At 39.8% G+C, this 23,528-nt stretch overlaps 1 protein-coding gene across 1 annotated transcript in view; it reads left to right on the forward strand.

The window, feature by feature from the left end:
• Positions 1 to 10,436: 10,436 nt before the first annotated feature.
• The window catches only part of LOC311246386 (uncharacterized protein), a gene marked incomplete at both ends in the record, with an annotated part of 32,403 nt that continues 19,311 nt past the window's right edge, over positions 10,437 to 23,528 (forward strand). The window contains 3 exons of the mRNA XM_084336545.1: positions 10,437 to 10,710; positions 10,810 to 10,890; positions 12,061 to 12,177. Coding sequence (XP_084192671.1) covers positions 10,437 to 10,710; positions 10,810 to 10,890; positions 12,061 to 12,177 — 472 coding nt within the window. The remainder of the gene's footprint in view (positions 10,711 to 10,809; positions 10,891 to 12,060; positions 12,178 to 23,528) is intronic.

Raw genomic sequence — 23,528 nt, forward strand, 5'->3', positions numbered from 1 at the left:
AAGTAATATTATCATGACATCATTATAAGCTACTTGTTTCTGTAAGCTTGCTTTTTTTGTAGTTTGAGTGCAGTATAGAGTGGTGTACAATATTCTCTGAACAGAGACATCTATTATTATTTATAATATAGAAGACAGAGTGTATTACAATGGCAGCATGTCTAAACGTTTTTTTTTTTTACTTTATTGCCAACAGCAATACAATATGACAGTACAGACAAAATAAAATAAAGTAAACACTTAAAAATAAATAACCTTGAGATTGGGTACCTCCTCCAAAGCATTCCCACCTACACAATTATACCTACATATTTCTACCTATATAATACATGCCCAGATAATACGCACATACACATATGTATACTGCCCTCCATTAGGGCTGCACGATTTTGGGAAATAATCTAATTGCGATTTTTCTGACAGATATTGCGATTGCGATAAAATTTGCGATAATCTATATTTTTTTAAAGCAGCCCCACAGAGGTTTATTGTAAAATGCGGCTTGCATCTGGCCTACGCGGTGGGTCTGTTCGGGACACCGAGCCTGAAAATGTTTCTTTTTACCTCGGAATCGATACCGGTACCCAATGGTACCTTTTTTTCTGTACTTTACTCACCCTCTCTGAAGTCTAAACTTCACAACACACAATCTAAAACCCCTTACCTCCCTCTCCCAAACCGATCTTGTATCTCAATGGGACTTCCTGGTTTTTGCGATTTGATAATTGCATCATTCCAAATCGCGATTTCGATTTAAAATCGATTAATCGTGCAGCCCTACCGTACGGTACACAGTTAGAATGCGTATAGTTCCACCCCTATGGAATACACAAAACACGTTGTCATTTTTCGGCCTATTTATGAATCGTTTTCAAATAAACGCTAGATTATCGATAGTATATGTGTACTTATGCACGCTAGAGAAGCGGGCTGAAAAATCGATTATCTATTTTCTGGTCAGCAGCACACACATACACAGTTAGGGGACACGTTGAGATATATGTGAAAAAAAACTCTGATTACCCCAAGACTGGTAAAATAGATTCCTTACCTCACATCAGATGTTCTGCAAAAAGATTATTCCAATTCCTCATCGCCATTCCAGATATCGATCGCGTTTATTGATCCAACGCTGGGTACTCGAAACACATATTCCACGCTGTTCTGAGGGTCGGCAATGAATGCAATCGGCTCGGGTTACATGCCTGATAAGTAAAATGTGGATTCCGGATTTTTTTTTTTCATGCATTTTCATTCAGTCCAATGCATGCATTACCATCCGGGAGACGATAGGGGACGGTATTTTCCCTGTTCGAGCTCAGAGCCAGTCCCAATGGTAACGTGAGGCTAGATTGATGAAAAATGAATGGAAATCGCTAATAAAGGAAATGACGATTAAAAAAACGAGATTTCTCGTCATTGGCACTCAACGCATGGCATGAACTAACAAGATTTCTCGTGGCTGGCACTCAAAGTGTTAACATCCCTTACGAAAACATACCATAGTGGTAGGCAGCTATGATTGTTTGCAATTGTGCCATGGTATCAGACTATGTATAGGCCTACTTAAATAATTCCATGGTAATCCTAGTCATAAATTCACAATTCCCTAGTCATAAATCTGTACTAAACATTGTGTTTAGTACAGACACTTCAAATGTTTAAAGTGTATAAGGGCATGTAACATTATGATGGAAATGTATGATGGCCATTCCCATGCTCAGCTATGTATCATAAAATTGCTGCAGCAATTTTGGGGTTGATACCATTGTTAGACAGATTTGGTGAAAGACATGAACATGTGTTACCACTAAAGAATTGATATTTTTGGGGAAATTGCTCAGACCCCCCCCTTATTGTCAATATACCTAGGATGGCCATACATCTTATGAATGCCCCAGGTCTTTAGTTTGTGGTTGTAAAGTTTCATGAGGCTGTTTTTATACAGTGGGGTCAAGTTTCATAAAATGGTCTCACTGCAATGAAATGGCTACTGTGTGGTCTAACGTCATCACACAGTTGGACTCATTGCATCCACAATAATTGCAGCTTCCCAGTCATACTCAATTCATGCAATTCCAAGACTGTTTAGGGAACACAATCTGCAGGAATAGTCAAATATATATATATTTGGCGGCTGGGTGGCGTAGCGGAGATTGCGCTCGTCACCAATGCAAGAGACTCCGGTCTCGAATCCGGGTGTCAGCATTGCCTCCGGCTTGGGCCAGCCGTCATACTAACTCAATTGGCAGAGTTAGAGGGTGGAAGTCGATGGGTGGGGATTGGACGTTGTGGACAGTGACTCCTACAGGTTGGTTGGGGGACGCCTGCACAGCAGAGACAGGAAGTAGCGGGGGTAGTGTGAGCCTCCCATGCGTTACACCTCGCCACTGAGAGTCCGTGCTGGCAGGTGAAAAGATGTGACAGGCTGCCTCCTCGTGTACCGGAGGGGACACGTGATGCAAGGCTTCTATCCTCCCTACAACCGACCAGTGGGGGGCATAGTCGAGCAACGTTCAAGACAGGGGAGGGGAGAATTGGAAACACGAAATTGGGATGGGAGAAAAATAGAAAATAAGGAGAAAAAAGTGGATATATATATATATATATATATATATTCTTTTTTGAATAGGTGAAAATAACACATTTGTACTGCATGCAAACTGCAGTTTTTGCCCCAAACGATATGGGATTAGCATAAAGTGGGCATGTATGCAAAGAGAAGACTATTGGCTCATATAACTCATATTATTCCTGTGCTGGAGCTTAAAGGACTGTATATAATTGTCACCTTAGGGACTGGTCGGATGCCTTAACTGCCGAACTAATGATACCAAATTACACAACTGAGTAAACTAAATTAAATGGAGTCACCTAGACTAGAAAGAGCGAGGAAACTGATGAACCATAATGCCATTTTATATAAACACAGGGAACAAACATACATACAAATATTCTTAGTACTTTATACCATTCCTAATTAAAATACTATAGCTAAATTTAGATGGGTGCCCAAATTGTTCTACTAAAGTGTTCTGGCCAACGTTGCCGCGGTTACTGTAGCAGCAGAGGAACAATTCCCTCTGCCGGACGAGGGAGGTGGAGAGAGAGTTAGTAAGCCTGGTGGTGAGAACCCGGAGGGGTTCTGTTCTGTGGCGAAGAGTAGTCGACCGCTGCGTGGCGATGAAGATGCTGCCCGGTCCGATTGGCGCTACCAGTCTGCTCCTACAGACCAGATGCACCGCTGTTGGGTATCCGAGTGTCTCCTCCGCTCAGTAGTGAGCATGCAGACAGCCAGACTGAAGACACGCGGTCCGCCTCTGTACAACAGGCTAGTGCTAGCGGCTGCTGAGCTAGCAAATGATTGGTTGTGTGCCTCTGTACAGAGTCCCTTCGGCACAGAACCTAGCTAAATGTTCTCCGGTCTGTGCTATATCGTCCGATATGTCCAGTGCAGAGCAGCTAGCAACTCATGTGCAACGGGCTACGTTAGCTATTAGCTCCGAGCTAGCTAGCTTCTGCTAACTGCTAACAATAACTTGAAATACGATAGTTAGCTGTAGTCCGCGAATCACTGACTTTTCCTAAACATCTAACTAGCTAACTACTCAAAACTCACACTCTCTGGTGGAATAATGTCCGCAAAATAGGCAACTTTACATCAGTGGTCAAATGTCCGTGACCGTCCCGGCTGGATGCATATTTCTCTCTCTCAACAAGTCTGGACAAGTTGAACGACACAGGAAGTGACGCATGATAACTAAACACTTCCACCTCTGCCCAGTAGATGGCAGCACTGTCACACAACATGAGATGCAATATCACCAGGCAGATGGTATAAGTAAACAGTATGTGGAAAATAATTACTGAACTCTCACATATCAAACGGGTCTAATGAACTTAGAGGGGGACATCTTAGGTCGATTTCTACATAACTGCAGACCCTTCAGCACAATTCCTATATCTTGAGGTGAGAGGTCAAGGGACCAGTAAATGCCAGTTTATCCCCTCACCAAAGTCCTAACTTTGGAACATTATTTAGCCCCCTTCCCTCATCATGCTTGGTACCAATGGATTCCTTAGGTGGTCTCGTCTCATATGATGCCAGTAGCATTGGCGCCCCACAGGTTTCTTGAGGGTTAAACTGTTCACAACAATTTAGGATCATATCTGTTCTTGCATGAAGCCCAATGATTTGTGTGAAACGTATTTGCAACCAAATATTAAATATGATGACTTTATTTAGATAAAGTAAATTTATCCAATTACTTTTAGTCTCCTAACACGGGGGGACTACTGTATGTATATAAAGGGGCTACAATTCCAACAAGGTTCACCTGATATGGATGTGAACTTTGGATGATGTCTGCACTTTAACCTCAAGGTCATTGTTCCATTTCAAATCCAATGTGCTGGAGTACAGAGACAAAACAGCTAAATGTTTCACTGGACTGAGACTTACTGACATCATATGGCATCATATGAGTGTGTTGTTGATGACGGTATTGTAAAAACCATACCTTTCAAGATGTTACTGAGTTGCAACTAGGGGGTGATCCTGATGGGGCAGTGCAAATAAAAGCAAAAAAGCCATTTGCTGTAATTTCCTGCAACTTAAAAACATAATTTCAATAAGTTCAGTCATTTCCAAAGTAGTTATTTAGTTGTATAAGGTTGCACAATAGTTTAACACGACACACGAAAGCGCACGCACACACAGTGGAACCAGATGACTAAGCAAATCACATATTAGACAATGATGCGTGTTATGGAAAATATTAAAGGACAAAAGATGAGCCGTTTTGTAATCATTCTGAGTCGTTATTAAAAAAATAGAAGTTTATTTCACTGTGGCCACAATGAAAGGACAGTTTACAGACAGATACATCATGTTCACACACTAGCGTCTGACCATAAAGTGACAAAGAGCTCTGGTCAGAACGTACATTATACACAGAAATAGACGTAACATTATACATCAGATATGATGATGAATAGTAGATAAAAATGGTTCCCAGTTACGGGAAGTAATAGCACAACCTTGCTTTGGCTGGCTGGGAAGATAACCTTGGTACTATAATAATAATAATAATAATAATAATAATAATAATAATAATAATAATAATAATAATAATAATAATAATGCAGGACCTGTTCAGAGGTCTTTAATTGGCATGTAATTATCCTCAATGTTAGCGGTTAGCACACACGGTTAGCACACACACACACCGGAACACACACGCATGCATTGTTTTTTGTAGGATCGCCGATGCGATTCGTCTCTGCGCTTAACCCACTTTCTGACCTTTTAAAGAGACACACACATTATACTAGCTGGCCATATTGAACCAGTCAAGCTGTACAAAGATAAAATGATATCTCCTCAACACAGATCTATAATGACATGATAATATTTCCTACGACATGCGTCTGTTTCTAAGCTGGCCAGAAGCTTTCACGGCAGATTTCTTATTTGTATTCATTTCTTTAACACATGGTGGCGCTGATGCACTGTCATAGTGGCGCTGCACCCCTATACCTTGTTTAGGGAAAGCACTGCCTTTGCATGGATCCATGACCAGCGTAAAGTCGTAAACCTTAGAAAACTGAATGCTCCAGCCCTACTTTCTTGGTTGTAGCTTAGGGGAGTAATCTATTCTAGACCCATTTGTCCAGGATCATAGAAATAACATATATTTCACTATATTCATTCCTAATTTAGACTCATTTTATATCCCATACCTACTAAAGTTTCAAGTTTTGTTTAATTTGTCACATATAGGTAGGCCTACATACACATTATAGTGAAATGCTTGGTTCTGTATGACCCTCCTGAGATTGTGCTTCATACAGTAATACAGTAAGAGTAAAAGAGTAAGGATCGACTCTATAGGTTACATACCACTGGGCACTGGCCAACCATGGCTTAGTTACTATATTTATACCAGCAAGACTTATTACCATAGTATACAGTATTTATCAAGCATGGCTTACTACCAATTATTTATACAAGCATGACTTACTACCATAGTATATATTTATACCAGCATGACTTACTACCATAGTATATTTTTACCAGCAAGACTTACTACCATATAGTATATTTATACAAGCATGACTTACTACCATAGTATATTTTTACCAGCAAGACTTACTACCATATAGTATATTTAGACAAGCATGACTTACTAGTTACTACCATAGTATATTTATATCTGTTCCACCTTTTATACCTTTATCACTCTATAGCATAATTATACTGTACTTAGGGGTGGACGGTATGGTCTAAAATGTATATCACGGTATAATTTGAAGCATAGACGGTAACGGTATATATCACGGTATCAGTGTTTCCGTTAGAATATTTTTTTTTGCCTAATAGGCAGGCTATATAAAGAATGACATCCTCAAGGCATGTAGATTTATAATATTTTAACTTAAAACTAGGCTACTTTTGCGTATAAAGTCATTATATTCCAAATAAAATAAGTCCCGAGTCGAGACTCCGTGCTGCTCCCATTGCAAACAGCGGGGCTGGATTTTGCTAGAAGCATATGTAGCTGCAGAGCCGCAGAGCCAGTGGCTCTTTCAGGTCGTTCAGCCGTTTGGTGGGGGGGCGCTGTTGAGCGGGCCTGTGACCAGACCTGAAAGAGCCACTGGCTCTGCGGCTCTGCAGCTGCATGCTATTTCGCAAATCCACTGCTGCAGCGAGATGCTTCCAGCTGCAGCCGTTCAGACCAGCGCTTACAAGCCCCGCACATACAAGCCCCGCACATAGCAACCCCTCGCTTCCATTGGCTGATTTTGGTGACGTGATTTTGGGTCACGTTGCACGTTGCACTGCGGGATTGATTGATTGATTGATTGAAAACTTTATTAACAGATTGCCGTATGATTTGGGTCACGTTGCACTGCGGGATTGATTGATTGATTGATTCATTGATTCATTGATTGATTGATTGATTGATTGAAAACTTTATTAACAGATTGATTGATTGAAAACTTTATTAACAGATTGCCGAATGGGTACACGTGACCACAGGCCCTGATTGATTGATTGAAAACTTTATTAACAGATTGTAGAATGGGTACACGTGACCTGACCGATTGATTGATTGATTGATTGAAAACTTTATTAACAGATTGCAGAATGGGTACAGTGACCGATTGATTGATTGATTGATTGATTTATTGATTGATTGATTGATTGATTGATTGAAAACTTTATTAACAGATTGCAGAATGCAGTACAGCTCAATACACACAATTGTTAAGGGGATGCAGACCATGCAGTACTGTTACATTTGTGACATACAGTAAATATATACAAGGGGGAGGGAACTGTACATTTATGATGAATTGAAAATGGGGGACCCTGATGTAAACAAGACGGAAGTCTTTCTCTGGTCTGCATCCCCTTAACAATTGTGTGTATTGAGCTGTACTGCAGATATATTTCAATTGCCTTACTTATTTATATAAGTATTATAGGCCTACAGCAGTATTGTACAGACAGTCTGTGTGAAGTCTGTGTGGTTATCCAGCTGCACAAAGGCAGAGCAAGAGGCTCTACAGAGGGTGGTGAAGGCGGCAGGCAGGATTGTCGGGACTCCTCTATCAAACATCACCTCCGTCTTCACCTCCCGCTGCCTCCACCGCTCCAAGTGTATCATCAAGGACCAGTCTCACCCAGCACATCACCTCTTTCAGCTCCTTCCCTCAGGGAGGAGATACCGGTCCATACATGCCAAGAGTTAAATATTTAAGAACAGCTTTTTCCCCCAAGCAGTCAGACTGTTAAACGCTCATTGACTGTCCCCTCACGTGCACCATGCACTTACCTGGACTTGATAATCACTGTTACCACTCATCATGCACTTTATTTAAAATATTCTGTTATGTACAGTGTTATATGTGTTTCATGTATGTATATATTGTACTACGGTCTGTGGGAGCTCCCCTGAAATTTCACTCACGGTCATATAAGAGTTTTAATGTAGAAGGTTTTATTAATGAAATGTTGGGTATAAACTGGGAGGAGGTATGTTGTGAGGATGACCCAGAGGTTGCACTGGACTTATTTATGTCAGAAACAAATCAGCCCCATGGATAGATAGTAGCTTTTAATGAATTTTAATGAATGAGAGAGACATACTGTAGCCAAAAAAGCATCAGTGTGTTCCAGTTCTGCAGATGACAGACAAAAGTACCGTTCCTTACGTAATCAAGTCACAAAGTTAAATAAGGTGAGAAAAAGGGAATATTTTAAACCATGGTTATATGATGTGAGAAATGATGGTAAAAATCTATGGAATGTTTTAAATCAAATTATGGGTAGAAAATCCAATGTCTGTACATGGTACATTAAAACTCTTATATGACCGTGAGTGAAATTTCAGGGGAGCTCCCACAGACCGTAGTACAATATATACATACATGAAACACATATAACACTGTACATAACAGAATATTTTAAATAAAGTGCATGATGAGTGGTAACAGTGATTATCAAGTCCAGGTAAGTGCATGGTGCACGTGAGGGGACAGTCAATGAGCGTTTAACAGTCTGACTGCTTGGGGGAAAAAGCTGTTCTTAAATATTTAACTCTTGGCATGTATGTACCGGTATCTCCTCCCTGAGGGAAGGAGCTGAAAGAGGTGATGTGCTGGGTGAGACTGGTCCTTGATGATACACTTGGAGCGGTGGAGGCAGCGGGAGGTGAAGACGGAGGTGATGTTTGATAGAGGAGTCCCGACAATCCTGCCTGCCGCCTTCACCACCCTCTGTAGAGCCTCTTGCTCTGCCTTTGTGCAGCTGGATAACCACACAGACTTCACACAGACTGTCTGTACAATACTGCTGTAGGCCTATAATACTTATGTAAATAAGTAAGGCAATTGAAATATATCTGCAGTACAGCTCAATACACACAATTGTTAAGGGGATGCAGACCAGAGAAAGACTTCCGTCTTGTTTACATCAGGGTCCCCCATTTTCAATTCATCATAAATGTACAGTTCCCTCCCCCTTGTATATATTTACTGTATGTCACAAATGTAACAGTACTGCATGGTCTGCATCCCCTTAACAATTGTGTGTATTGAGCTGTACTGCATTCTGCAATCTGTTAATAAAGTTTTCAATCAATCAATCAATCAATCAATCAATCAATAAATCAATCAATCAATCAATCGGTCACTGTACCCATTCTGCAATCTGTTAATAAAGTTTTCAATCAATCAATCAATCAATCGGTCAGGTCACGTGTACCCATTCTACAATCTGTTAATAAAGTTTTCAATCAATCAATCAGGGCCTGTGGTCACGTGTACCCATTCGGCAATCTGTTAATAAAGTTTTCAATCAATCAATCAATCTGTTAATAAAGTTTTCAATCAATCAATCAATCAATCAATGAATCAATGAATCAATCAATCAATCAATCCCGCAGTGCAACGTGACCCAAATCATACGGCAATCTGTTAATAAAGTTTTCAATCAATCAATCAATCAATCCCGCAGTGCAACGTGCAACGTGACCCAAAATCACGTCACCAAAATCAGCCAATGGAAGCGAGGGGTTGCTATGTGCGGGGCTTGTATGTGCGGGGCTTGTAAGCGCTGGTCTGAACGGCTGCAGCTGGATACTATTGGCTGCAGCAGCCGTCCTCCCGTCGTTATCATAACACTACACACATATCATAATGTTTACAGCAAACTGTAGTTGATCACCAGGTATGTTTTATTAACGTAGAATAATTCATATTAGAAAAACGATAGGTAAGATCTCTTACCTTTCTCCACTGGTTAAAAATGCCAGGAACTGAAATTGAAACTTGCTGTGCGCCGCGGTGATATGTTTATTATGAAATGACAATTGCGTGTTGACACGCCCAGTGCGCCCACTGCGCGAAGCCTCCTAAATAACTTTTTCCAGTTTGCACATATCTATTATCTATGACTAATTCGATCTATTTTTAGGGGCAAATGCGATTGAAATAGTCGCACTGTGGTTACATGACGTCATTGCTATTTTAGAGCTGCCCTACCGGTTACTCGGTATAGTCAAAATCCATACCGTAGAGCAAATTCATACCGTTTATACCGTATACCGTTTATACCGTCCACCCCTACTGTACATACATCAGTCTCTAGCATATATTACCAGTAGCTTGTTATATATTTATATCACATTTAATCACTTGTACATTGTATATTGTTAATGCACTTTACTGTTACATTTGTACTCTGGTTAGATTCTTGCCATTGACTTGTGCTGTGACAGTACATTTGAATCTAATCAAATCTAATTTGTCCAAGATCATAGAAATAACATCTATTACAGGATTTTCATTTGAACCACTTCTTTATATGTTCGGATTAATGTAAAATGAACTGACAGTTCCTCTTATCGTCCCCAGAGATTCCTGTGAATATGGCCTCCCCTTGTCACCCCTCACACCTCGGTTTGAGAGAACCATCTAGCAGCCTCTCTGACTCCTCCAGAACACAAAAACACAGCCATGCAAGTGTTGAAGTTAAGTTGGAAGAAGATGAGGAAGATGCAGACTACTTTGATACAACATCACAAAAATACAGCCATGCAAGTGTTGATGTTAAACTGGAAGAGGATGAGGAAGATGCAGACTACTTTGATACATCACAAAAACACAGTGATGCAAGTGTTGACGTTAAATTGGAGGAAGATGGTGAGAATGCAAACTACTTTGATACAACATCAGGGCTGAGTGAGGAGAACACTTCACAGCCTTTCTGACTGCATAACAACCCCATACTCTTTGATGCAGATGACAAAGTGGTTCCACATGCAGATGAAGATGACGAGGATCATGGCCATGGGACAGCAACACCAAAGCTAGGTTATGGAAGTAAGTCGATGAATGGATTGCTTGATTGATTGATTCATTACAAACAAAATTCTGAAATATACCCGTAATCCCTTTAATAGTCTGCTCAGTGATTTGGAAGAGCACATTTTGAGTCACTATCTCTCATTGAAAAATGTGTTGAACTTAACTCAGCCTTATAGACCTGTTCGCTGCATACGTCAGACTCGGTGTGCGCGGGCCCGACCAAACTGCATCGGTGGAGCTTGCTTGATAGAAGACAAAGAGCTGATGCAGAGAGGATGTGGATCTCTTGATTACAAGTCTGCTGAAGGGGTACTTGCAGTCAAATGGTATGACAACAAATGTGTCACGCTCCTGAGCAATGCCTGTGGGATCAAGCCTCTTTCAAGTGTCCAACGGTGGAGCAAAGACGACAAAGCGAAGATCGCCGTCCCATGCCGATCACTCATTCCTGCCTACAATCAGCACTGTTCTTCCTGCGCCCCAGGACAGCTCACTCAGTGAACATGCACCACTCTCCTGTCAATGAATGGGGCTCTGACTTTATGAGGTGATGGCTTTTTAATATTTGTGTGAGCTCTTACACCTACATGCAGGTTATATTCTAGCATTGCTAGGTGTGAACCATAATGAAACCCTCATTTGGGTGTAAGAGCTCACACAAACGCCTGGCTTCATGAAGTCATAGCCCTGTTCATTGTCTATGCAGCAGCCCCAGACTTTACATCCCAGTGACATCACAGATCGGAGGGTTCTCTCCATGATTTCTAGCTTTAGGAGAGAGCGGTGCATGTTCACGAATACTGACTGAACTGTCCTGGGGCACAGGAAGAACATACACAAATTATTTAGATTTTTTGTTGTTATCAATTGTTTTTATTGAGAAAAACAATAGTCATTACATAAGAAACGCACTAGCCTAAAGGGGTGTTTCGCGAGGTGATGTTGTCTAGGAGTGAGGTAAAGTCTATGTAAGTAATTGAAGTGCATATGTTTGTGGTTAGGGTTTTTAGATGTGTTGTCCCAGACAGTAAACCAATCAACCTCGCCACACAGATGTTTCAGATCTCTTTCACATAATGTGGATTCTTACAATGGGTGACATTCCCCTTATTATAATTTACCCCCTGTATTGACTTACCAAAAATAAACATGTCACTGAAGGGCTGCTTGTTTGTATGACAACAGATCCACCCAGCAACCTACTGATGAGACTGAAGAAAGAAGAGGCTCAGGACACACTAGAACCAACCATGGATATTTCCACTGGGCTGAAGGAGGAGCCCACAGACCATCAGGATATCGGTATGTTACTTTTCTTGTTCTTGTCTTTATTTTCTCTTGTTGTCCATCCTCTGCTCCAGCACATTTGTATTAGTCGTATAACCATCTCAATACAGAATTGAAAATAAATACATTTAAAATAATGAATAAATACATTTACATTCAATACGGGGCAACAGTGGCTCAGGAGGTAAGATAAGATTAGGGATGCACCGAATGGGAAATTCTTGGCCGAAACCGATACCGAAAATAGGAAACAGTTGGCCGAAAACCGAATGCCGAAAGGCCGAAAATGATTAATATAAATATATATATAATGTATTTTTTTTTCAGCCATCTGATTATGGCAAAAGACATGATTATGGCAAAACTTAACTTAAATAATATTAATAATTGCTATTATGGGCCCATAAAACATTTATTCAGCACTTTTGAATGCATACATTAATTCCAGACTGAATGCTGAAAGATTGTACAATTTAAACATTTTCTCTTTGCATACAACAAAATGTGCATTAAAGTCAAGTGCATTTTCTTTTCTCTGTAGGATAACTACAACAAAGTGCATTCAGAACAAAGCCGAGGTTCTTTAAAACTGCATAAAGATCTGCATAAAGACACACACATGAGAGGGATAATGGCTTATAGCAGACTTAATGATGTTACTGTAGTGGCTACTGTCATAATTCATGGAATTATGGAAGGACTGTTGTATTTACTACATTTCCCGTGACTCTTAGCGGGGGATGACGTAGCTTACGAGAGACGAGTGAAAGAGGACCGGAAGCGTTGTTAGCTAGCTTAATGCTAACGTTAGTTTAAAAGGTTTTAACTAGGGATGTCCGATATTATCGGCCGATATTGGCATTCAAATGTGATATCAGAAAATATCTGTATCGGTTTTCAAATTTTTTATTTTTTATTTTATTTTTTTTACATTTCTATAACCTTTATTTACCCAGGCAAGCAAGTAAGAACAAATTCTGATTTTATTTATTGTCAAAAGTATGCATAATGTTATGTTAATTACACAACAAGACATATGTAATATTAATTACCTGAAATTATTCCGTTTTTTGGGGGGGGGAAACCCTGCATATATCGGTATCGGTTGATATCGGAAATTAAGAGTTGAACAATATCGGTATATCGGTACCATCCTGTCTCAAAGCAGTGTGTCCCAAGTAGCGTTGGGCACAGAGAACCGGTTCTAATAGGAACCAGTTCCTAACTTCCGGTTCCGGAACCGGAAGTAACATGTTTGCATTTCGATTCTTAAAAAAAAAAAAAAAAATTACTTTGTTAATTAATACCCTAGTTACAGTACAGCAACCAAATTAAACTGTATCAAGTCAATTGACAATGTGAATAGTATGAAAAAAATAAAGGATAAAAAAAAATATATATATCTCCTGCGAAATAAGCTGTGACCTGTTTTGACCTGCACCTAGAGCCATATGAAATCCGCGTTCACGGAATCGCGGACGGAATCACGGAATTGACCAATAAAAATGGAATCAACTGCAAAACGTGGAATATTGCAGAATTTGGCCTAATCTGGACTGAAATTCCGTTTTTGGGTGGAACGTTTGTTGCAAAGCAAACATGACCGGGGAGGCGGGGTTTGCTGTGTGTTACACACAACACAGCGGTGTCCAAGCGTCTGCCGTCTCGCTGCTTCGGTGTTAACGTCGTCAAGAAGCTAAGAAATTCCGCAATAAGCCCTAAATTCAGAGCAGAGCAGTATCCTAATGACTTTTATGCCTCCGGCGATAAGGTGTTTTGCAAATTCTGTCAACGTACCGCAGACTGGACCCGCAAAAACATGTGCGACACTATTGTGATTAAATAGCTATGTAACGTTACAGTACATACGACTATAGATGTAAATGATAGCTTCTTGCTAAATCTAGTGCACCTATCTATTTGTTTAATGCAAACGATTGTCATTACACACTGTCCTTTATAAACAAAATAAACTTAAATAGCTATGTAACGTTACAGTACATAGGACTATAGATGGAAATGATAGCTTCTGGCTAAATCTAGTGCACCCATCCATTTGTTTAAGGCAAACGATTGTCATTACACACTGTCCTTTATAAACGAAATAAACTTAAACAGCTATGTAACGTTACAGTACATAGGACTATAGATGGAAATGATAGCTTCTTGCTAAATCTAGTGCACCCATCCATTTGTTTAATGCAAATGATTGTCAGTACACACTGTCCTTTATAAACGAAATAAACTAAACTAAAGGTGCCTAAATTATGCATTACTATATTTCATCACAATACAGGGCTGTACAGTGCAAGATATATGTCGCACGTGCTACAGCAACATCGGTCTGTGTGATGAATGGATTTACTTCAGTAGCACTGGTGCGATAGGCATTCGGTTCATATCGATACTCTTATTTTGAAAATCCTGTGGCGGGTCTCATTTCCGCCCAAGCGCAGCTCCAGCTATAATATCTATGGCTCCGGCAGCTAGCAACCAGGGCTGTACGTTAACTTTTTTTGCACATAGCACTGGTGCTACAGAGGTTGATAGTTTTGTAGCACAGGCCAAAATCTTGTAACACAAGTATAAAACGTGTTATATTTGTAACAGTCACAAAGCCTATTGTATTTGTGTTATTTAGTTGCAGTGCCATGTTTGGCTGTCATTTTCATGCTGACAAGTTGACGTCACACAGCCAGACACGTTACGTGTAAGGAATTATGGGATGTGGTGTTGGATGTATGGACTCTACTAGGGGTGGGAATCACCAGTTTCATCACGATACGATATAGATTCTTTGGACAACGATACGATATTTGCCAATATCTGCCACGATACGATGCAGGTGCCTGCAATCGATATGAGATGATATCATAAGCCCATTTAACACAATCAGTAACATTTAGAGCAACTCAAAAAAGGTAATGAAAATATAATTAAAAAAAAATTTATTTAGCTCTTCCAGACATTTAAATGAAAAAACAATCTATTGTTTTTAATACAAATAGACCTCCTGTTCACTGTAAAGTGCCACATTTTGATATATTGAGCTTTAAAGGGGAACTATTTTACTATTTCTTTCACTATTTGGGCACTTTTACACAATTCCTGTGAGTCTATGGAACACCTCTGTAATATATATATTTTTTTTATTCATTGTTTTGTATTTCTAATCAAGTCCTCAAAAACAGCATTTTTCTACCTCAAGATCTCGAGCTGTTTTGAGCCTGGGCTCCTAAACCACGGCACCGTGCCGGCCCCCCTGAACATTAACATGCAGCCGTGACTATATGACATCACATATAGGCACATTTTCAAACGACTCAGTTCAGTGAGGGTGAATATTGTGAGAGGAGAATTGGAAGAATGCGCCAATATGAGAATTTTGAGACATAGATCATATTAATATAAGTTCACATAGCTAGGAAACAATGCTAAACACTCAAAAAGGCCATTTATAAGATAGTTCCCCTTTAAACTTCAAGTAAATTATTTTGGAACTCACAACACGCAACCTAAAACCCCTTCCTCTCCCAAACCGTTTCTACAATTGTTTTATGTTGCATGCTGATCATGAATTCATTTATTATTATAATTTTTTTTATATTTGAATATCAACATTATCTGTCCATCCTCAGTAATCCTCAGTTTACTATAATATACTCCTGACTTCATCGTCTTTCCAAACGCGCGCACACACACACAGAGAAAGGGAGAGTGCCGCTCCCCCCCCCCCTTTCCCTTTCCTCAGTCCCCACTTTCTGCTGTTCTCTCTATGGCTCTGCCTCTGATCAGGATTAGCTTGCTAGCTTACGCTAACGTAACGTTAATTTCGGGGCGATGTGGGCATAAAGGAATGGCGACGATGCAAAGCATGTTAGATGCATTTGACCCATTGTGAGAAAAAAAACAGCACAGACGAATTTCGGGTCGCAAAATAGGCGCACTGCTGTGTAGCCCTGCTCTGCTTAATGCCAGCAGACATTAGCACGGACTGGGCGGATACGACTCGCCGAGTTGCCACGGGATTTTCAAAATAAGAGTATCGATATGAACCAAATAGATATAGCTAGGCTACTGACATTGTCATTGTGATAATGTCAGTAGTAACTGTATCTATTGTTTACCCTTGAAATGTGTATTTTTATTTTGTGTGCATTTTTATTTTGTCACAATATTATTTGAAAAATATTGTGTAAAATTGAACTGTATTTCTGAGTTGCAGCACTTAAAAACATTAAATGTTATATTTAACTGTTATATCTTATTCAATTGTGGACATTTATTCATTCCCACTTATTAGACACTATTTCTGATGGTAAAATGAGCATAAAAAGCTAAATACAGAATTCTGAAATATTAAAACGGAAAAAACGGAATTTGGTAAAATAAAATGGAATTTGGAAAATAATAAAATGGATTTCATATGGCTCTACCTGCACCTCAAAGAATCGGAATTGAGAATAGTTTAGAACAGGAATCGAAATGGAGAATCGGAATCGGAACCGGAATCGTTCAAATCCAAACGATGCCCAACCCTAGTCCCAAGCCACTTTAAGATAGCTAGTAATTGACCTCCACCTCCTCTCAAAGAGAGGCATCTTCAACTGTAGCTGGAATGTCATGTGTTCCATTGTATATACATGTTCAACCTTCTGTAACCATTAAGTGATCGTGGGGGGCTCAGGTTTCATCTGTACACTCGCCTGTTCTGCAGAGAGCCACACTGTGGGGTTCTCAGGTGTTTGGGGGAGGGGTGGTTCTTCGAGCCACGGGGGCAGACAGGCTGCACCAGAGAGGGCGGGTGGTGGGCAGTTGGGGGGAGGGAGGGGCAACTGGAGTAGTGTCGGGGGGGGGGGGGGGGGACTATCCGGGGCAGCCGTATCAAACCTGTTGTAAAACAGATTAGCCCGGTCTACATCTCCATCCACTCCCCTTCCCCCCACCGGTTTAATGCCGGTTATGGTCTGCATTCCAGTCCACACTTGTGTGATGTCATTGTTCTCCAGTTGGCCTTCCAACTTCCAACTTATAATCGAGCTGATCTGCGCCTCGGATGGATATAATCACCCATGTAACTTGATCCCCCCTACTGGTTGAATATACCATTAACCTGGCAGTGCCGTTAACGAGGCGTTAACGATACAGCACCCTTGCAGCAGAGGGTGGATTTCTAAGAGCTGCATCTGTAGGTTGGAGGGCCGCTGTCTTGGACCACTCCTGTATTCCATATTCATAAATGACTTACCATCTGCTTTGTGTAAAGCAAGTATACAAATCTTCAGAGTTATATGCAGTAACTAATTGGATACACAAAATAAGCTGGTGTTATTAAACATCTCAAAGACCAAATCCATTATCCTAGGAATCAGTCACAAACTATTAGCCAATCCTACACTGAGTCTGCACTTGTCTGGTGAACCCATACAACAGGTTGATAAGGTTAAATTACTGGGAGTCATAATAGATAGTCGACTAACATGGCTAGAGCACATTGACACAGTGGTTTATATAAAATGGGTAATGGCATTTATATGGCAAGAAAATGCCATCCTTATGTTCCAGCACATATTCTGGGACAGGTCGTTAAAGGGGACATGCATTATAAATGGCTTTTTTCAGTATTTACCATTGTTTTATAGCAATATGGGTTAGTATCAATGGGTCTGTGTCTCTAATTACCATATTGACTCATCGGTCTAGTCTCGAGTTCACGAGATCTTCCCTCACTCAACTAAGCCGTTCTGATTTGACTGTATTCCTGACGTGAATAGGGTACTGATCTGCTGTATATGTATGTATATAGTGTGTGTGTATGTATGTGTGTGTATGTATACGTGTATATTAGGGGTGTAACGGTACGTGTATTCGTCGCGCAAATTTACGGTACGGCCGTCACGGTGCGGTACGCGCAGCCATACGAAGAATACGCCTCACAGCGCACACACACCAGTCGCGCATGCAGGCACTCGCGGGTTCCGTGTCCGTGTGAGAACAGCGCGTGGCACACCGAGTCCGACTTCAGAGCAGGCGAAAGTGCACGGAGAAAGGCACATTTACATTGGAACAGCTGCAGGGTCATTACAATTTTACAGTTTTCTTTCGTTTTCTTGTTCGCCCAATAATGTCAACCAAATGAAGCCAATGGAAAGACACACACACACCAACATTCTCCCCCGCCGGACTCTCAGGCAGAGCTGATCAAATAAAAAAAAGAAACGTACATACTGAGCTCCTCTCCAGTTGAACTGCTACTGTGTTTAAATCCAAATAATCATCTGCCATTGTTGTAACATGTCATCTGTTCTCTAGTATTCAGTCTCGTGAAGTAAAATTCTCTCTAGAAGTGAAACTGAAACTTAGCAAGGATAAGTTGTTAAAGGGGCACTAGGCAATTAATTTATTCAGTGGATGCCTGAACACAGAATGACACCAGTATCACTGACTACCACGGCAAGCAGTGTTAATTTTGTTGACTAAATTGATGACGAAAGATGTTCGTCAACGAAGGTTTTTTTTCATGACGACAACGAGACGTGACGTCACGTTATTGAAGACCATGTCACGCTAACGAGACTAAATAGTTTATTAAATATCGTTGACCACAACTGAGGACACAAAAATGTAATTTACAAAAACCAGGACGAAATTTCTCTTCATGTATATTGATATTGTTGACTAAAACAAGACGAGACAAAATAATTATAACTTTTCTTAATGCCATCGTCCCGACAGAGCAGTGTGACGGGGAGCTCCGTTATTAGCATTAGCTGTAGAGCTATTTGAAAAGCTAGTTTTATCTTAACGTTACCTTGGCTAAAGTTGGGACTATTCATAATCCAGCTGCAGACCTGCAAGCAAAGTACAGCAAGTTGGCAAAGGAGTATTCCAAGGTAAATCACTTCGTTACATTGTTTGTATTTCCATCTAGCTCGCGTTAGCTAGTGGCTAAGCTAGCTCACGCTAACGTGGTTACTGATCGACCTCTCGCACACAATTAATGACATAATGCAGACAGCCATACCGGTGACAATGTTTAGCTTTTTGTGCCAAATGATAAGAGTCTGAGGCGGAGTCTCAAAAGAGAATGTTGAATATTTATTTTGCATTAAAAATACATAAACGTTACTACTAGCTAACCTAAACGGAGCAGCCTGGATAGGAAGTGCGCAATAACGTGTAACGTCCGTGCGGAACCAATGTACCAACAACCATTCCGTGGGTGAACTCATTGAGCTTAGTTGTCAATTAATGATACTAATACTAATCTATACAATCACCTGTTGTTGAATAAATACCATTACTTTCTAGTTATTACTAAAAAAACAGTATACATAAAACAGTAGCTGTAAAAAAGAAAAGTAAAAAAGTTTTATAATTTATATAATATAATTTTTATTTATGTATGCACTCGTATTGGATCAGTATAACCAGACCTAGACCACCTCTAACTCCTAACCAGACCTAGACCACCTCTAACTTTAACCTAGCCTAGAGCCATATGAAATCCGTTTTATTATTTTCCAAATTCCATTTTATTCTAGTTTTTTCTGTTTTAATATTTTAGAATTCTGTATTTAGCTTTTTATGCTCATTTTACCATCAGAAATAGTGTCTAATAAGTGGGAATGAATAAATGTCCACAATTGAATATGACATAACAGTCCATTTAATGTTTTTAAGTGCTGCAACTCAGAAATACAGTTCAATTTTACACAATACTTTTCAAATAATATTGTGACAAAATAAAAATACACATTTCAAGTGTAAACAATAGATACAGCTAGCTACTACTGACATTATCACAATGACAATGTCAGTAGCCTAGCTATATCTATTATATTGTGATGAAATATAGTAATGCATAATTTAGGCACCTTTAGTTTAGTTTATTTCGTTTATAAAGGACAGTGTATAATGACAATCGTTTGCATTAAACAAATGGATGAGTGCACCAGATTTAGCAAGAAGCTATCATTTCCATCTATAGTCCTATGTACTGTAACGTTTCATAGCTATTTAAGTTTATTTAGATTATAAAGGGCAGTGTATAATGACAATCGTTTGGATTAAACAAATGGATGGGTGCACTAGATTTAATTTAACTATTTAATCACAATAGTGTCGCAAGTGTTTTTGTGGCTCCAGTCCACGGAACGTTGACAGAATTTGCAAAACACCTTATTGCTTGAGGCATAAAAGTCATTAGGATACTGCTCTGCTCTGAATTGAGGGCTTATTGGGGAATTTCTTAGCTTCTTGACTATGTTAACACCGAAGCAGCGAGACGCTTGGAGACTGCTGTGTTGTGTGTAACCCGCTCTAGCGTCCGCCTCCCCGGTCTCGTGTGCACCAAACGTTCCACCCAAAAACGGAATTTCAGTCCAGATTAGGCCAACTTCTGCAATATTCCATGTTTTGCAGTTGATTCCATTTTTATTGGTTAATTCCGCGATTCCGTCCACAATTCCGTGAACGCGGATTTCATATGGCTCTAGTCTAGCCCTTTACATCCATCTATCTAAATAATAATAATAATAAATTATAATGAATGCTTAACTACCCCTAAGTTACCCTAACCAGACCTAGACCACCTCTAACTCTAACCACTAACCAGACCTCTTCCATGTGACACTTTAACACTGACCTCAGAATGTGATTTTATATAATGTTTTTATGCAAGCAGATTGCAATCAGTGTGTACTACTACTAGTACTACTGTGTGTTCTCTTTACTTAGTTTACAGTATCCTGTTATAGAATAAACCGCTGCCAGACACAGCAGAGAGAGAGAGGACAGACATGACAGAGAGGACAGACACAGCAGAGAGAGGACAGACATGGCAGAGAGAAAGGAAAGACACAGCAAACAGAAGACAGACAGAGTTCAGCGTCATCTCTCTGGTCAGAAACAACGTCACCACATCCGTAATGCTCTCTTTGATGCATACATTGGACCATGTCTACACCAACATATACTGTAGGAGCAACAATACATTGGACCATGTCTACACCAACATATACTGTAGGAGCAACAATACATTGGACCATGTCTACACCAACATATACTGTAGGAGCAACAATACATTGGACCATGTCTACACCAACATATACTGTAGGACAGGGCTATTCAACTGGCGGCCCGCTGGCCAGATCCGGCCCGCGGGATGATTCTGACCGGCCCGCCAAAGATTACATGATAATAAAAAAAAATAAAAAAAAATATATATATATATATATTTTTTTATATTTCTTTTTATTTTTTTTTAACTTTTTTCTTTTCATGTCAACGTTAACACGCACAATTGAGCCAAAAGTCACTCAATTAATGACAGATTTCATTGATAAATTGAGGGAAAACTTTGCAAGTCGATTTGATGAATTTGACATGTCCAGAGAATTGATGCATTTTGTGAGCAACCCATTTGCCAATGTAGCTGCTATTTCCACAAAAGGACAAGAGTTCCTTGCATCACTTCACATTGATGAAGGTCTCCTGCAACTTGAAATAATTGACATGCAAGCATCATCTGCTCTGAAGCAGGCACTTGAGAATGAATCCACCACAACATTTTGGATAAAGTGTATTCATGTCAAGACATTCCCCAAAATAAAAACGCTGGCAATATCTGTGCTAACAATGTTTGGCTCAACATACACCTGTGAATCCAGTTTCTCTCACATGAATGCCATTAAAACAAGCAACCATGCCTCCTTGACAAATGAGCATTTGCATCACTGTTTGCGGGTAGCCCTCACTTCCTATGAACCCTCTTTCTCTGCCATTGCCCAGTCAAAGAAGTGCAATCGCTCTCATTAGATGTGTGTATGTAGGCTAGGCCTGTCTGCCCCCCACCCCCCTGATGTTTGAGAGTTAAGAGTCGACAATAAGTGCTAATAAGATGCTGTGATTTGCTGTTGTTGCACAGAAATTAAGCACTTTTTCATAAGCTCAGCTGCACTATAAATGTGTTTTTTTGTTCAAGTGTTGATGTTAGAATGTTCAGATGCACAGGAGATGTTGCAGTTGTTACACAGTCATAAATGAAGCACTTTTTGCAGGAGATGTTGCAGATGTGGCACATAAATGAAGCACTTTTTTTTGAAAAGTATACTACTTTTGCAATGTAGTTAAAGGGGAACTATCTTATAAATGGCCTTTTTCAGTGTTTAGCATTGTTTCCTAGCTATGTGGACTTATATTAATATGATCTATGTCTCTAATTCTCATATTGGCGCATTCTTCCAATTCTCCTCTCACAATATTCACCCTCACTGAACTGAGTCATCTGAAAATGTGCTGATTTGTGATGTCAGAGAGACACCGCTGCATGATAATCAGCTGAGTTTCCACACAGTTCCCACAGTGGTTGGAGCCCATGAGGCTCAAAACGGCTTAAGATCATGAGGTAGAAAAATGCTGTTTTTGAGTACTTGATTAGAAATACAAAACAATGAATTAAAAAAAAAAATTACAGAGGTGTTCCATAAACCCACAGGAATTGTGTAAAAGTGCCCAAATAGTGAAAGAAATAGTAAAATAGTTCCCCTTTAAATAAAAGTTGTGAAAATGTGGTTGCGTGTTGTGTCAAGTGTATATTATATTCATAGCACAGGGAGGCGCCGTGGCAGTCCGGCCCCTGGCCCCCTGGGTTTCTGACAATGTGGCCCCCTGAACAATTTAGTTGAATAGCCCTGCTGTAGGAGCAACAATACATTGGACCATGTCTACACCAACATATATACTTCCTGTGTATCACTTGTGCCGCCGACTCAGATTCCCCTAGGTTAAAAAATAAATACGCAATTTAAATCAGAAAATGTTCCATATTGACTATTTCTGACTTCTGACAAATTATTTTCCATGAACTAAAAATAGACAAAAATGTCATCCGTTTTCGTCGACTAAATCTAGACTAAAACAAAAAAGACAAAATGGAGACAAAAACTGACTAAGACTAAAATGCTCAGACATTTAGTTGACTGACTAAACGAAAAATAAATGAAGATGACTAAATATGATGAAAACGAAAAAGGAGCACTTGACACATGACTAAGACTAAAACTAAAATAAAAATAGCTGCCAAAATTAACACTGCCAGCAAGCCTATAGAAAATTATTCTATTATTATCATAAATATATAAGTATAAATTATTATTTAAAAAATTATTATTATAATAATAAAAAGATTATAAATTTAATTATAAATATATTTTTTTCTGTTGTACCGAACCGTGACCCCAATACCGAGGTATGTACCGAACCGTGGCTTCTGTGTACCATTACACCCCTATTGTATATGTATATATGTGCATGTATATTTGGATGTGTATATATTGATATGTGGGACTTCAGACCCCAGGAAG

Source organism: Notolepis coatsorum (genome assembly GCF_963971535.1).
Source record: "Notolepis coatsorum genome assembly, chromosome: 19".
NCBI lineage: Eukaryota > Metazoa > Chordata > Actinopteri > Aulopiformes > Paralepididae > Notolepis > Notolepis coatsorum.